This window comes from Panthera uncia, chromosome B4 (genome assembly GCF_023721935.1).
Source record: "Panthera uncia isolate 11264 chromosome B4, Puncia_PCG_1.0, whole genome shotgun sequence".
NCBI lineage: Eukaryota > Metazoa > Chordata > Mammalia > Carnivora > Felidae > Panthera > Panthera uncia.
In genome coordinates this window covers 38,573,335-38,591,558 of record NC_064809.1, presented here as the reverse complement: position 1 = coordinate 38,591,558, position 18,224 = coordinate 38,573,335, and the positions used below count along the sequence as shown (strand labels likewise).

General features: G+C 37.1%; 1 protein-coding gene across 3 annotated transcripts in view; it reads left to right on the top strand.

Moving 5' to 3' along the window:
• Nucleotides 1-18,224, top strand: part of AKAP3 (A-kinase anchoring protein 3) — a 48,587-nt gene that overhangs the window by 13,465 nt on the left and 16,898 nt on the right. For 2 of the 3 annotated variants that reach the window (XM_049624939.1, XM_049624940.1), the window contains exon 5: nt 10,932-13,280. In XM_049624939.1, coding sequence (XP_049480896.1) covers nt 10,932-13,280 — 2,349 coding nt within the window. The remainder of the gene's footprint in view (nt 1-10,931; nt 13,281-18,224) is intronic. The other variant, XM_049624941.1, reaches the window with a different exon arrangement.

Sequence of the window (18,224 nt, the reverse complement as noted above, 5' to 3'; positions counted from 1 at the left end):
AGAATAATAGTCATAAAATTAATTGCTGGGCTTGAAAACAGTATAGAGGACAGCAGAGAATCTCTTGCTACAGAGATCAAGGAACTAAGGAACAGTCAGGAGGAGCTGAAAAATGCTTTAAACGACATACAAAATAAAATGGAAACGACCACGGCTCGGATTGAAGAGGCAGAGGAGAGAATAGGTGAACTAGAAGATAAAATTATGGAAAAAGAGGAAGCTGAGAAAAAGATAAAGAAATCCAGGAGTATGAGGGGAAAATTAGAGAACTAAATGATACACTAAAAAGAAATAGTATACGCATAATTGGTATCCCAGAGGAGGAAGAGAGAGGGAAAGGTGCTGAAGGTGTACTTGAAGAAATAATACCTGAGAACTTCCCTGAACTGGGGAAGGAAAAAGGCATTGAAATCCAAGAGGCACAGAGAACTCCCTTCAGACGTAACTTGAATCGATCTTCTGCACGACATATCATAGTGAAACTGGCAAAATACAAGGATAAAGAGAAAATTCTGAAAGCAGCAAGGGATAAACGTGCCCTAACATATAAAGGGAGACCTATAAGACTTGTGACTGATCTCTCTTTTGAAACTTGGCAGGCCAGAAAGGCATGGCAGGAGATCTTCAATGTGATGAACAGGAAAAATATGCAGCTGAGAATCCTTTATCCAGCAAGTCTGTCATTTAGAATAGAAGGAGAGATAAACGTCTTCCCAAAAAAACAAAAACTGAAAGAATTTGTCACCACTAAACCAGCCCTACAAGAGATCCTAATGGGAATCCTGTGAGACAAAGTACCAGAGACATCACTACAAGCATAAATCATACAGACACCACAATGACTCTAAACCCATATCTTTCTATAATAACACTAAATGTAAATGGACTAAATGCGCCAACCAAAAGACATAGGGTATCAGAATGGATAAAAAAACAAGACCCATCTATTTGCTGTCTACAAGAGATTCATTTTAGACCTGAGGACACCTTTAGATTGAGAGTGAGGGGATGGAGAACTATTTATCATGCTACTGGAAGCCAAAAGAAAGCTGGAGTTACCATACTTATATCAGACAAACTAGACTTTAAATTAAAGGCTGTAACAAGAGATGAAGAAGGGCATTATATAATAATTACAGGGTCTATCCATCAGGAAGAGCTAACAGTTATAAATGTCTATGCGCGGAATACAGGAGCCCCCAAGTATATAAAACAATTACTCATAAACATAAACAACCTTATTGATAAGAATGTGGTAATTGCAGGGGACTTTAACACTCCACTTACAGAAATGGATAGATCATCTAGACACACGGTCAATAAAGAAACAAGGGCCCTGAATGATCAGATGGATCAGATGGACTTGACAGATATATTTAGAACTCTGCATCCCAAAGCAGCAGAATATACTTTCTTCTCGAGTGCACATGGAACATTCTCCAAGATAGATAATATACTGGGTCACAAAACAGCCCTTCATAAGTATACAAGAATTGAAATTATACCATGCATACTTTCAGACCACAATGCTATGAAGCTTGAAATCAACCACAGGCAAAAGTCTGGAAAACCTCCAAAAGCATGGAGGTTAAAGAACACCCTACTAAAGAATGAGTGGGTCAACCAGGCAATTAGAGAAGAAATCAAAAAATATATGGAAACAAACAAAAATGAAAATACAACAATCCAAACGCTTTGGGACGCAGCGAAGGCAGTCCTGAGAGGAAAATACATTGCAATCCAGGCCTATCTCAAGAAACAAGAAAAATCCCAAATACAAAATCTAACAGCACACCTAAAGGAAATAGAAGTAGAACAGCAAAGGCAGCCTAAACCCAGCAGAAGAAGAGAAATAATAAAGATCAGAGCAGAAATAAACAATACAGAATCTAAAAAAACTGTAGAGCAGATCAACGAAACCAAGAGTTGGTTTTCTGAAAAAATAAACAAAATTGACAAACCTCTAGCCAGGCTTCTCAAAAAGAAAAGGGAGATGACCCAAATAGATAAAATCATGAATGAAAATGGAATTATTACAACCAATCCCTCAGAGATACAAACAATTATCAGGGAATACTATGAAAAATTATATGCCAACAAACGGGACAACCTGGAAGAAATGGACAAATTCCTAAACACCCACACTCTTCCAATGTGCTGGACCCATAACCAGTGAAGAAATTGAATCGGTTATCAAAAATCTCCCAACAAATAAGAGTCCAGGACCAGATGGCTTCCCAGGGGAGTTCTACCAGACGTTTAAAGCAGAGATAATACCTATCCTTCTCAAGCTATTCCAACAAATAGAAAGGGAAGGAAAACTTCCAGACTCATTCTATGAAGGCAGTATTATTTTGATCCCTAAACCAGACAGAGACCCAGTAAAAAAAGAGAACTACAGGCCAATATCCCTGATGAATATGGATGCAAAAATTCTCAATAAGATACTAGCAAATCGAATTCAACAGCATATAAAAAGAATTATTCACCATGATCAAGTGGGATTCATTCCTGGGATGCAGGGCTGGTTCAACATTCGCAAATCCATCAACGTGATACATCACATTAATAAAAGAAAAGATAAGAACTATATGATCCTGTCAATCGATGCAGAAAAGGCCTTTGACAAAATTCAGCACCCTTTCTTAATAAAAACTCTTGAGAAAGTCGGGATAGAAGGAACATACTTAAACATCATAAAAGCCATTTATGAAAAGCCCACAGCTAACATCATCCTCAATGGTGAAAAACTGAGAGCTTTTTCCCTAAGATCAGGAACACGACAGGGATGCCCACTCTCACTGCTGTTGTTTAACATAGTGCTGGAAGTTCTAGCTTCAGCAATCAGACAACAAGAGGAAATCAAAGGCATCAAAACTGGCAAAGATGAAGTCAAGCTTTCACTTTTTGCAGATGACATGATACTATACATGGAAAATCCGATAGACTCCACCAAAAGTCTGCTAGAACTGATACATGAATTCAGCAAAGTTGCAGGATACAAAATCAGTGTACAGAAATCAGTTGAATTCTTATACACTAACAATGAAGCAACAGAAAGACAAATAAAGAAACTGATCCCATTCACAATTGCACCAAGAAGCATAAAATACCTAGGAATAAATCTAACCAAAGATGTAAAAGATCTGTATGCTGAAAACTATAGAAAGCTTATGAAGGAAATTGAAGAAGATATAAAGAAATGGAAAGACATTCCCTGCTCATGGATTGGAAGAATAAATATTGTTAAAATGTCAATACTACCCAAAGCTATCTACACATTCAATGCAATCCCAATCAAAATTGCACCAGCATTCTTCTCGAAACTAGAACAAGCAATCCTAAAATTCACATGGAACCACAAAAGGCCCCGAATAGCCAAAGTAATTTTGAAGAAGAAGACCAAAGCAGGAGGCATCACAATCCCAGACTTTAGCCTCTACTACAAAGCTGTCATCATCAAGACAGCATGGTATTGGCACAAAAACAGACACATAGACCAATGGAATAGAATAGAAACCCCAGAACTAGACCCACAAACATATGGCCAACTCATCTTTGACAAAGCAGGAAAGAACATCAAATGGAAAAAAGACAGTCTCTTTAACAAATGGTGCTGGGAAAACTGGACAGCAACATGCAGAAGGTTGAAACTAGACCACTTTCTCACACCATTCACAAAAATAAACTCAAACTGGATAAAGGACCTGAATGTGAGACAGGAAACCATCAAAACCTTAGAGGAGAAAGCAGGAAAAGACCTCTCTGACCTCAGCCGTAGCAATCTCTTACTCGACACATCCCCAAAGGCAAGGGAATTAAAAGCAAAAGTGAATTACTGGGACCTTATGAAGATAAAAAGCTTCTGCACAGCAAAGGAAACAACCAACAAAACTAAAAGGCAACCAATGGAATGGGAAAAGATATTTGCAAATGACATATCGGACAAAGGGCTAGTATCCAAAATCTATAAAGAGCTCATCAAACTCCACACCCGAAAAACAAATAACCAAGTGAAGAAATGGGCAGAAAACATGAATAGACACTTCTCTAGAGAAGACATCCGGATGGCCAACAGGCACATGAAAAGATGCTCAACGTCGCTCCTTATCAGGGAAATACAAATCAAAACCACACTCAGATATCACCTCACGCCAGTCAGAGTGGCCAAAATGAACAAATCAGGAGACTATAGATGCTGGAGAGGATGTAGAGAAACGGGAACCCTCTTGCACTGTTGGTGGGAATGCAAATTGGTGCAGCCACTCTGGAAAACTGTGGAGGTTCCTCAGAAAATTAAAAATAGACCTACCCTATGACCCAGCAATAGCACTGCTAGGAATTTACCCAAGGGACACAGGAGTACTGATGCATAGGGGCACTTGTACCCCAATGTTTATAGCAGCACTCTCAACAATAGCCAAATTATGGAAAGAGCCTAAATGTCCATCAGCTGATGAATGGATAAAGAAATTGTGGTTTATATACACAATGGAGTACTACAGGGCAATGAGAAAGAACGAAATATGGCCCTTTGTAGCAACGTGGAGGGAACTGGAGAGTGTTATGCTAAGTGAAATAAGCCATACAGAGAAAGACAGATACCATATGGTTTCACTCTTATGTGGATCCTGAGAAACTTAACAGAAACCCATGGGGGAGGGGAAGGAAAAAAAAAAAAGAGGTTAGAGTGGGAGAGAGCCAAAGCATAAGAGACTCTTAAAAACTGAGAACAAACTGAGGGTTGATGGGGGGTGGGAGGGAGGGGAGGGTGGGTGATGGGTATTGAGGAGGGCACCTTTTGGGATGAGCACTGGGTGTTGTATGGAAACCAATTTGACAATAAATTTCATATATTGAAAAAAATAAAAAAAAAGAAATGAGCAAGGTATCCAATTAATATCCATGAATTAACTCAATTTAATACCAATGTTTTAAGTTACATTAAAGATGCTGGAAATTTACAATCAAGCAACAATACCATAAAATATAATAACTGTTGTAATAAAGTTTGTCCGAATAATCATTCAAGTCAATTAAACACAAATTTATATTTTTCATGATCTTAAACAGTAAGTAGAAGTAATATAGCTTATTGGATTTTTATAACCTGTATAAGTTTATGAAGAACATATCAAAGTAAAATAAAAATGCATACTTCCATTATACTTAATACTGAGAAATCATAAAAGACATAGCTGTTTTTATGAATTCAAAATTATTTAATTCAATTTGTTTGTCAAAGATTATCCTAACTTATGTGAACTTAAGCTCCTAAAATCTTAACCTGATTAAGATTCCTTTATAAGAATACTTTTTCCAATCAGAATAGAGATCCTTTAATTTAAGACTTTATAATCTAATATAGCATCATGTGGAGTAGGAAGATACTACTGCTTACACTTAATGTTCTTTTTTAATGACAAATACTGATAGCTTATAGCCTCAATTCTAAACTTGCAGCCATTAGATTCAAATGCCCAGTTTTCAACAAAAATCACAAGGCATACAAAGAAACAGAGTAATGTGGCTCACTCAAAGGAAAAAAAGTAGGTCAACAGAAACTGTGTCTGAAAAAGACCTGATGGCAGGTCCACTGGACAAAGACTATAAAACAGCTGTCTAAAAGATGCCCAAAGAACTAAAAGAAACATGTGGAGAAAACTGAGAAAACAATGTGTGAACAAAAAGCAAATATCAAAAAGAGATAGAAAACCTAGAGATAACCTAAAAGAAATTCTGGAGATGAGAAGTATAATAACTGAATTGAAAATTTCACTAAAGGGATTCAAAGGCAGGTTTGAGCAGGCAGAAGAAGGAATCAGAAAACTTGAAAACAGGATAATGGAAATTATCAACTCTAAGGAATAGAAAGAAAAAAGATTGAAGAAAAGTGAACAGAGCCAAAGGAACCTGTGGGACACCATCAAACAAACAGCACATTGTGGGAGTCCCAGTAGGAGAAGAGAAAGAGAAAGGGCAGAGAGGATATTTGAGGAAATAATGGCTTAAAGCTTTGCAAATATGAAGAAAGGCATGAATATAAACATCCAAAAAGTTCAATAAACTCCAAGAAAAATGAACTCAAAGCGACCCATACTGAGACACATTACAATCAAACTTTCAAAAGACAAAGACAAAAGGAATATCGGTAGAAGTGGTGTTTGACATTTCCAGGCCTGGACCACAAAAGTCTCCCATTCAGTTCTCTGTGATCTTGATATTTCCCCATAAACCTGAAGAATAGATTTTGAGGAGAGTGAAACCATGCAAAAGCAGAGCCTAGGTGCCTGAGTCACTGCAAAGAAAGCTTCTCATTGAATGTCCTCTGTAAGCAAAGTGATTGAGAAATAAACCTCTACTTTCTTCTACCACTGACACTTCAGGGGCTATTTGATTTAAACCTAGCATTATCCCAAATACTATACTTTGCATATGTCATTTTGTTGCCACACCCACCCTGTTATATCTGACTACCAAAATGTTTAAAAGTCCATCTCAAATGCCACTACTTTTTCTAGTCACCCACCCCAAATTATCTGCCCCTTGTGTAACATTAAGCATCTCTCTTTTTATTCTTTTATAACACTGATCACATAGTAGTTAGTAATATTTGTGTTCATATTTTGTCTCTACAGTGGACTTTATGCTTCCAGAAGGCAAGATCATATTTGTTTCATCTTTACATGTCCCACAGTTTCTAGTAGAGTGTGTTGTACACAAACACTGTATACATATTGAATTATGCAGATAGTTTGTATTACACATCATCTCCCCTAAATCCCTAAATCACCTCTGCAGTAGAGGGCCATCAAGTTGGTCCTACTGGTGGATAGTTTGTGTATTGGAACGTGATTTTTCCTTTCTTGAATGCTATCTCTCTCTGACTCCACCACCTTTTCTCTGTCCCTTTCTTGGACATGCCTATAGGCAGCACTCTTTCTTAAAACTTCTTCTTAAAGCGAAATTATGTCCATATAGAATCTCCCACTTTTTACTGATCTTTGGTTCAGAAAAACAATTTTTGTAAGTTTATTTGAGAGAGAGCACGAGTGGGTGAGGGGCAGAGAGAGAGAGAGAGAGAGAGAGAGAGAGAGAATCCCAAGCAGGCTCTGCGCTGTCAGCACAGAGCCTGACGTGGGGCTTGAACTAACAAACTATAAGATCATGACCTAAGCTGAAATCAAGAGTCAGACACTTAACCAGCTGAGTGACCCAGGCACCCCAGAAAAAAAATGTTAAAAAAAATTCATCACAGAAGCTCAGCAAGTAGGTGAACTCCTACCTGGTCTGATAGGAATGAATCACAGTACACATCCCTAGCCATACTGTCTTCCAGTACTTCTCTTTTCATCCAGGGCAGTACTTCCCATATATACAGGAAGTCAAGTTTGGGGTTTTTTTCAATTTTTTTAACGTTTATTATTGAGAGACAGAAACAGAGCATGAGCAGGGGAGGGGCAGAGAGAGGAGGAGACACAGAATCTGAAGCAGGCTCCAGGCTCTGAGCTGTCATCACAGAGCTGGACATGGGGCTCTAATTCACAAACCGTGAGATCATGACCTGAACCGAAGTCAGACACCTAACCGAGTGAGCCACCCAGGCACCCCAGGAAGTCAAGTTTTATTCCCTAGTACTCCCATGGATGGCTAGCTATGTTTCACTGTATCATCAAGCTTATTGACTTCTCTTAATCTTCTCTTATCTCTTCTGAAATCTAATCTCAACATGAAATGTTGGAGTAGTATTAATCATATCTACCACCATAAGATTACACAGTTTTGTGCATATTATGTCATTTAATACTAATTGTAACCACATGAGGAAATTATTAAAATTAATAATTTTCATATGATCCAGCAATTCCTTTGTATATCTGAAGGAAACAAAATCACTATTTTTAAGAGATACCTGCACCCCTGTGTTTATTGCAGCATTATTTACAATAACCAATACATGAAAGCAACCTAAGTGTCCATCCATGGATGACTCACTAAAGAAAATACACAACAGAATATTATCCAGCCATAAAAAGAAGGGAGTCTTGCCATTTGCAATAACATGGATGGACCTAGAAGGTATTAAGCTAAGTGAAATAAGTCAGACAAAGAAAGACAAATACCATATGATCTCACTTATATGTAGAATCTTAAAAAAAGGGGGGGGGACTCATAGATGCAGAGAACAGGTGGGTGGCTGCCAGAGGTGGGTGGTGTGAGAGTGAGCAAAATGGGTGAAGAGGGTCAAAAGGTATAAACGTCCAACTATAAAATAAATAAATCCTGGGGATTTAATGTATAGCATGGTGACCATAGTTAATAATACTATATTGTATATCTGAAAGTTGCAAAGAGAGTAGATCTTAAAAGTTCTCGTCACAAGAAAAATAGTTTTGAACTATGCATGGTGATGGATGCTAACTAGACTTATGGTGGTGATCATTTTGCAATAATGCAAATATTGGATCATTATAATTTGAATCTGAAACTAATATAATGTTATATGTCAATTAAATCTCAATAAAAAATAATGAACTTTCAGCCATGCATCAAAAGTAAACACAGAAACACAAAAATCACATGTGCATAAATCAAAGAGCTCTTCTCCTTCCAAGTGGGCACAAAATTCTTAATTACTTTGAGCTTGAGAGGAGCAAAAAAATACATTGTCTCTTACCCAATAGAAAATAAATCTCTATAACAATTATTCCATTAAAGAATCACAAAATGGTTAAGCAATAAAACCAAGTTCTTGATCATTGCTGCCACCAATGGTTATTGGCCATAAAAGAACCAAAATGAAAACCAAAAGAAAAATCAGTACATAGGAAAATTAAAACTAGAAAAAAGAAAACGTCTGCAAAGTTCCATTGCTACCTTGAATTCATCTCTGGGGTCAAAGAAAAAATGTACCTGGTACACTTCCCTCAATATTCTCTCAAGATGAATCTTTTGGACATCTTGGCAAAGACTTCCAAAACTATTAAAATATCATTTTCAGAGAAGGGTGAATTAATAAGCTTCATATATGTATAGAAATAAACTCACATTAAAGGTTTTCTTTAATCATTAACAAGGAACTGGTGAGGTTCAAAGGAAAATCAAAGAAAAGAACCACATATATGGATCAGGGATATTGAAGTGAAGGTGCAAATGTAGGCAAAACTGACCTTTTCCACAGTGGGGGAGGAAGTCAGTGGAACCTTCTCTGAGAATTAACATGTGTAAATAAGGATTCTATTGAATTGCTATCACTTATCTACAGAGTTGTAAAATAGCTCCAAGAGGATCAGAAGATGTGGAAGACTATGCTATAAGATTATGCATAGTTTTCCACTGAAGTACAAAATTTCCCTGAAACAGCTACTATTCAAATTAGGAGAACCATCTAGGAGGACTTTACACCAACTGCCATGGCCCATGGATCCCTTAAACCAGCCCCATAGCAGACTGATACAACTGCTTTTCTCTTCTTTCCAAGTCATTAAAACACAGCCATGTACTGTAGGTGTGGAGAGCCAATTCTGGAGTCAGAACTGTATTTGGATACTAAACTCCATCATATGGTAGCTCTGAGATACTAGCCAATTTATGTATCTTCTCTAAGCTACAATTTTGTCACCTATGAAACTAGAATTGTAATACATCCAGTGTAGAGCATATATGTAGATTAAGTGAAATAATGTGTGTAAAGCACCTAGTCCAGTGCCCGGAAAACACAAGTATTTAAGAAATAGTATCTAGTAACTATATGACACTTGGTAATTAAAATGACAAATCATTATTTTTTTGATGGTTATAAATTATCTCATTTAATCCTCATAATAATACTATGAAGAGTTTGCTGTTATTCCCATTTGACAGATAAGAAACTGGAAACTCAGATAATAAAGTATCCAACTTAAGAAACTTTAATAGAGTTAGTTAAAAACACAACGAAACAAATAACACAAAGGTATGTCAAAAAAGGAAAATGTTTAGATCACTCATATTTCTACCTTTCTGTGGTTACTACTGTGAACCAAATCATTCTTTAAAGATGGGTGATACTTGTAGTCATTCCTAGACAGACATTACTCTATTACACTGCTCCTTTACATTTGATAGTAAATAGGACACTTTCACATATTATTTTAGCCTGTGTCCAAGTGAAAATTATAGATTACAATATGTAAACATATACTATATATACATGTGCTTATCACAGCTAGTGTGCATTAAAGAATCTGTATTCATTCAAAACCAATAAATTATCCACAGATATTAATTCCTCTATTATGAATTAGATTGTTCACTTAAGTGATATCAAATAGTTCACTGGACCCCATTTAACATATCAAGATTGTGCTTGTGTACCTGGCAGAGTGATCAATTATGTACAATTGTCCTTGAATTCTCTAATTTTCTGAAGACTATAGTTGTAGTAAGAGACCTAAATAAAAACAGATAAACCATAGGAAATAGCAAGTAATATAAATATAATAAAAACTGGATTCAGTTCCAATGCTAACTCTGTTGTGTAGCTGTTGACTTTTCAGATCTTAAGGATGTATGTTGTTAAAAGCAATATCATGTAGTGGCTGACAGTAGGGACTCAAGAGTCAGACTGCCTAGGTTGGAATTCCTGCTCCATCAGTGATTAGCTGTATAACCTCAGATAAGTAACTAACTGAATCTCTCAGTTGTTCAATTCCCTCCTCTGTAAAATGCAGATAATAAGAGAGCTAACATTTAAGTTCACTGCAAAATAATGTTAAATGAGATAATAGTATTAAAATACTTATAACAGTGCCTGATACATACTAAGTACTCCATAAATGTTGGTTACTTTTATTGTGATGATGCAGCAGTTAAGGCTTGAGAGAGGTGACCATTTTTGTAACTAATCTTTGAGGTTGTTCTGAATGTCCCATATCTTTACTCTGTTATAGTCGGATGAATCCTTGTCTATTTTTAAGGAAGCCTCAACTGATCCTATCAGAGTGCTCAGCTGGCTCCGCAGAGACCTGGAAAAAAGTACAGCAGGGTTCCAAGATGTTAGGTTCAAGCCTGGAGAATCCTCACTTGGCGGGGAAATGAGCAACCCAGGAGGAGACCCCCGCAGTGGTTTTTCTGTGGACTATTACAATACCACAACCAAGGGCAGTCCAGGAAGATTGCATTTTGAGATGATGCACAGAGAAATCCCTGTCCAGGGCCCCAGTGTCCCACTTGGTAATGGGAGTTCAGTAGATGAAGTTTCCTTCTATGCTAATCGCCTCACAAATCTAGTCATAGCCATGGCCCGCAAGGAGATCAATGAGAGGATAGATGGCTCTGAAAACAAATGTGTCCACCAGTCATTATACATAGGAGATGAGCCCATACCCAACAAAAGCTTGAGTAAGGTGGCATCAGATCTGGTGAACAAGACAGTCTCTACATGTTCCAAGAATGCTACCTCAGATAAGACTCCTGGCTCTGGTGACAGAGCCTCAGGATTATTACGGAGTCCCCCACATTTGAAATATAAGACCACTCTGAAGATGAAGGAGAGCACCAAAGAAAGCAAGGGTCCAGATGACAAGCCTGCTTCTAAGAAGTCTTTCTTCTATAAGGAGGTGTTTGAATCTCGTAACGCAGGTGATGCCAAAGAGGATGGAAGGTTACCTGGGGAGAGAAAGATGTTCAGAGGGCAAGAAAGGCCTGATGACTTTACAGCTTCTGTTAGTCAAGGGATAATGACCTATGCTAACAGTGTGGTATCTGATATGATGGTTTCCATCATGAAGACACTGAAGATCCAAGTGAAGGACACAACTATTGCCACCATCCTGCTAAAGAAGGTACTGCTCAAGCATGCAAAAGAGGTCGTCTCAGATCTCATTGACTCCTTCATGAAGAACCTCCACAGTGTCACAGGGACCCTCATGACTGATTCAGATTTTGTCTCAGCTGTGAAAAGAAGTTTATTCTCTCACGGAAGCCAGAAGGCCACAGATATCATGGATGCCATGCTGGGTAAGCTATACACCGTGATGTTTGCAAAGAAACCTCCAGAAATTATCAGGAAAACCAAAGACAAGTCTGGGAGTTACTCCCTTGTCTCCATGAAAGGAATGGGTGACCCTAAAAACCAAAATGTAAACTTTGCATCAATGAAATCTGAAGGTAAATTGAGGGAAAAAATGTACTCTCCCGCATCCAAACCAGAAAAGAAGACTTGTGCCGAAACTCTGGGTGAACACATTATCAAAGAGGGATTGAGCTTTTGGCATAAAAATCAGCAAAAAGAAGGAAAATCTCCGGGTTTCCAACGGGCAATGTTTGCAGCTCCCAACAAACAGTATAAGCCTGTACTAGACATTCCCCTGGGATATCCTCTGGATACTTGCAACCTCAGCCCCCCTATGCAATGCCGAGAGAAACCTGAGAATTTTATGTGTGGTTCAGACTCCTTGGCCAAGGACCTGATCGTATCAGCCTTACTTCTGATTCAGTACCACCTGGCACAGGGAGGAAGCATGGATGCACAGAGCTTCCTTGAAGCTGCTGGCAGCACCAACCTGCCTGCCAACAAGTCCCCTGAAGTTCCTGATGAGTCCAGCCTTAAGTCTCCTCATATGGGAGGTGACCAAGATGAAGCAGAAAAGAAGGATCTAAAGAGTGTTTTCTTTAACTTTATCCGGAATTTACTTGGTGAGACCATTTTCAAGAGTGACCGTAGCTCTGAACCCAAGGTACCAGAACAGCCAGTTAAGGAAGAATATAACTACCAGTGTGAAAGACCTGTAACCCCTTCTTCCATCAAATTAAGTGAAGGTGATGAGGCTGGTGGTACCTTTGCTGGGCTGACCAAGATGGTTGTTAACCAGCTAGATGGCCACATGAATGGGCAGATGGTAGAATATCTGATGGATTCAGTGATGAAGTTATGTCTCATTATTGCCAAGTCCTGTGACTCTCCCTTGGCAGAGCTGGGAGATGATAAGTCTGGGGATGCAAGCAGGCCAACTTCAGCCTTCCCAGATAATTTATATGAGTGTTTACCAGTCAAGGGCACAGGGACAGCAGAGGCTGTCCTGCAGAATGCCTATCAAGCTATCCATAATGAATTGAGAGGTATATCAGGACAGCCCCCTGAAGGGTATGCAGCACCCAAAGTGATTGTCAGCAATCATAACCTAACTGACACAGTTCAGAACAAGCAACTCCAAGCCGTACTTCAGTGGGTAGCCGCCTCTGAACTCAATGTCCCTATTTTGTACTTTGCTGGTGATGATGAAGGAATCCAGGAGAAGGTAAGGAAGTAGAGTCAGAGGAATTTGGAGAGATCTATTAAGGGTTAACTGGGGTTTTAAGTTCTGTTTTCTTTCTGAATGGGAAGATAGCCACAAGAAGGGTAGAATGGGGACAGCAAGAATTTGAAGATGCCTCTTGGAAGAAATAACGGATAAAGTAAAATTAGATTTTGCCCAATAGGAAGCATATCAAATGGGGAAAAGAGGGATAGATCTTATATAATCACATATATAAGTGGGATAAGTTTTATATTCATCACATATCATGTATGTGATATGTATGTGTGTGTGTATGTGTGTGTATATATATGTGTATATACTTTTTTCTGCATGTATTGTTGGGAATGCACAGATAAAAAAACCTCTAAGAGGTTTAGCAAGAGTCAGATAAAGGTCTGGGCCTCAGGCTGAAGTTTGGATAAGACAGCATATTTCCCAAAGTATGAGAAGGAGCTGCTTGGAGGCATCCCGGGGATGTGTTGAGGGAGTTGGGAGTGGGGTAAAGAATCCAGGCTCATACCCTTTCAAACCTGTGATTATTCTCTCAGCTGATTGTCTAGGAAGTATTGGGGATTTGAAGGGATTCAATAAATAACATCCCTCTTCCCCATACTCTAAGTTCAATTGAGAAGTAAGAGTAAAGAATAAGGCAGATGGGAAACCCGAGTTTTCACTGCTATTACTGGTAAAGGTAAGTGTGCCTTGTGCCTTCGAACTCCTTGCTTCTCCACGTATAGGCCTTGGAACTGCTTACTGAAGAAGTGTGTGTGTGTGTGTGTGTGTGTGTGTGTGTGTGTGTGTGGTAGAACTGGTATATAACAAACACTACAGGCAGACCTCAAAGACATTGTGGGTTCTGTTCCACACCACTGCAATAAAGTCAAATTTTTTTGGTTTCCCAGTGCATATAAAAGTTATGTTTGCATTATAGTGTAGTCTATTAAGTGTGCACTAGCATTATTTCTTTAAAAAGTACACACTTTAAAAATGCTTTATTGCTAAAAATGTTAACCATTTCTGAGCTCTTAGCAAGTATAATCACTAGTCAAGATCACTACAACAAATATAATAATAATGAAAAAGTTTGAAATATTGCGAAATTACCAAAATATAACACAGAGACAGAGTGAACAAATTCTGTTGGAAAAATGGCACCAATAGATTTGCTTAATGCAGGGTTGTCACAAATTTCACTTTGTTAAAAACACAATATCTGCAAAGCACAATAAAGCAAAGTATAATAAAACAAGTATACCTGCATATCTGTTTCAGGTATACAACATTATAATTCAATATCTGGATATACTATAAAGTGATTTTCACCATAAGTCTAGTTACCATCCATCACCACATGATTCAACTCTTTCACCCATTTCACTCACTCCTAACCCAGTTTCCCTCTGATAACTACCAGTCTGTTTTCTATCTCTATGAGTTTGTTTTTGTTTTGTTTTTTAGATTCAATATATAAATCTGGAAATCATATAGTATTTGTCTTTCTCTGACTTATTCCACTTAGCGTTACACCCTCAAGTTCCACCCTCAAGTTGTCACAACTGGCAAGATTTCCTCCTTTTTTATGGCTGAGTACTGTTCCATCACACACACACACACACACACACCATCTTTATCCATTTACCCATTGAAGGACACTTGGGTTGTTTCCATATCTTGGCTACTGTAAAAAATGCTGCAATGAACATACAGGTGCATATAGCTTTTCAAATTTGTGTTTTTGTATTCTTCAGATAAATACTCAGATGTGGAATTGCTGGATTATAGGGTAGTTCTATTTTTCATTTTTTGAAGAATTTCCATACCACTTGCCACAGTGCCTATACCAATTTACATTTCCACCAACAGTGTGTGAGGATTTCCTTTTCTCCACATCTTCTCCAATTCTTGTTATTTCTTGTCTTTTTTATAATAGCCATTCTAACAGGTATGAAGTGATATTTTATTGCGGTTTTGATTTGCTTTTCCCTGATAATTAGTTCAATTAGATATTGAACATCTGTCTTCTTTCAAAAAGTATCTATTCAGATCTTCTGCCCATTTTTTGTTGCATTATTCTTAAAATTTGTTGAAATATGGTTGGCATACAATGTTGTATTAGTTTCAGATGTACAAAGTAGTAATTTTATAATTCTACACATTACTCAGTGCTCACCACAATAAGTGTAGTCACCATCTTTCACCATACAAGGTTATTACAATGTTATTGACTTCATTCCCCATGCTGGACTTTTCATCTCCATGACTTATTTATTATATAACTAAAACCTTATACCTTTTCGTCTCTTTCACCAGTTTTGCCACCCTCCACACTCCTTCCTTCTGGCAACCCCTAGTTTGTTCTCTGTATTTAAGAGTCTGTTTTTGTCTGTTTGTTTATTAATTTGTTTTGTTTTTTAGATTCCATATATAAATGAAATCATGTAATATTTGTCTTTCTCTGACTTATTTTTTAATCAGGTTCCTTGCGTTTTGTTGTTAAGTTGTAGGAGTTCTTCATATATTTTGAATATTAACCCCTTATCAGATGTGTAATGTGTAAATATTTTCTCCCATTCAATAGGCTGCCTTTTCATTTTGTTGATGGTTCTATTGTTCTGCAGAAGCTGTTTAGTTTGATGTAGTCCTATTTGTTTTTGCTTTCATTTCCCTTGCCTTTGGAGTCAGACTCAAAAAAAAATCACTAAGACCAATGTCATGGAGCTTACCACCTGTGTCTTCTTCTAGGAATTTTATGGTTTCAGGTCTTATATTCAAGTATTTAATCCATTTTGAGTTAATTTTTTATATGATGTAAGGTAGTGGCCTAGTTTCATACTTTTGCATGTAGCTGTCCAGTTTGCTGAGCACCATTTATTGAATAAACTGTTCTTTCCTTGTTGCATATTCTAGGCTCCTTTTTGTAAATTAATTGACTATATATGTGTGGGCTTATTTCTGGGCTCTCCATTCTGTTCCATTGACTTATGTGTCTGTTTTTAGTGGCAAAACCATACTTTTTTGATTAGTATAGCTTTGTAGCGCAGTTTAAAATCAGCGAGCATGGTACATTCAGGTTTGTTTTTTCCTTCTCAAGACTGCTTTGGCTATGTGGGGCCTTTTGTGCTTCCTTACAAATTTTAGAATTATTTGTTTTAGTTCTGTGAAAAATGCCACTGGATTTTGATACATATTGCATTGAATCTGTAGATTGTTTTGGGTAGTATGGACGGACATTTTAACAATGTTAGTTCTTCCAATGCATGAGCACAGGATACCTTTACATTTATTTGTTTCATCTTCAATTTCTTTTATCAGTGTCTTAAAATTTTCATTTCACAGTACTTTCACTTTTTTGGTTAAATTTATTTCTAGATATTTTATCCTTTTGATGCAATTGTAAATAGGATTGTTTTAATTTCTCTTTTTAGTAATTTGTTATTATTGTATAGAAACAAAACAGATATCTGTATATTGATTTTTTTCCTGCAACTTTACTTAATTTCATAAATTAGTTCTGACAGGTTTTTGGTGGTGTCTTTAGGGATATATATATTCATGTCATCTGTAATTAGAGAGAATTTTGCTTCTTCCTTTCTGATTTGGATGCCCTTCATTTCCTTTTCTTGCTTAATTTCTGTGACTAGGACTTCCAATAATATGTTGAATAAAAGTGGCTAGAGCATTCTTGTCTTGTTCCTGATCTCAGAGGAAAAGCTTTCAACTGTTCACCATTGAGTATGATATTAGCTGTGGCTTTGTCATATAAAGCCTTCATTGTATTGACGTAGGTTCCTTCTATACCCACTTTGTTGAGTGCTTTTTATCATAAGTGGGTATTAAATTTTGTCACATGCTTCTTTCTGCATTTATTGAGATGATCATATAATTTTAATCTTTTATTTTGTTAATGTGGTATATCATATTGATTCATTGGTAAATGTTGAGCCATCCTTGCATCCTTGGAATAAATGCCACTTGAACATGGTGTATGATTCTTCTATTGTAATGTTGAATTTGGTTTGCTAATATTTTGTAGAGGATGTTGTATCTATGTTCATTTAGGGATGTTGGCCTCTGATTTGTTTTTCTGGTGTCCTTATATGGTTTTGGTATCAAGGTAATGCCTGGCCTGTATAATGAGGCCAGGAAGTGTTCTCTCCTTTTTAATTTTTTTGGAATAGTTTGAGAAAGACAGGTATTAAACCTTCTTTGAATGTCTGGTAGAATTCACCAGTGAAGCCATCTGGTCCTGGACTTTTGTTTGTTGAATCAGATTACTGACTCAATCTCCTTGCTAGAAATCGGTCTATTCAGATTTTCTTCATGATCCAGCCTTGAAAGAGTATATGTTTCTAGGAATTTATCCATTTCTTCTAGGTTGTCCAATTTTCTGGCATGTAATTTTTCATAGTACGCTCTTATAACCCTTGGTATTTCTGTAGTATCAGTTGTAAACTTCTCCTCTTTCATTTCTGATTTTATTTGAGCCCAGTGTGTGTGTCCTTAGATCTGAGGTAAATCTCTTGCAGGCAACAAACAAATGGGTCTTGTGGGTTTTTTTAATCCAATTTCATGATTATTTTCTGTTTTTGTTGTTCCTCTCTGTTCCTTTCTTCTCTTGCTTTCTTCTCTTGTGGTTTGGTGATTTTTTTAGTGTTACATTTAGATTTCTTTTTCATTGTCTTATGTGTATCTAGATTATTGCTTTATGGTTACCATAAGGTTTACATATAACATCCTATATTTACAACAGTCTATTTAAGTTGATAGCATCTTAAGTTTGAGCACATTTTTAAAATTCTACATTTTTGCACCTCCCCCATGTTCTGTATTTTTAATGTCCTAGTTTATATCTTTTTATTTTGTATTCCCTTAACTGTTATTATAGTTACACTGGATTTTGCTACTTTTGTCTTTTAACCTTTATACTAGCTTTATAAGTGGCTA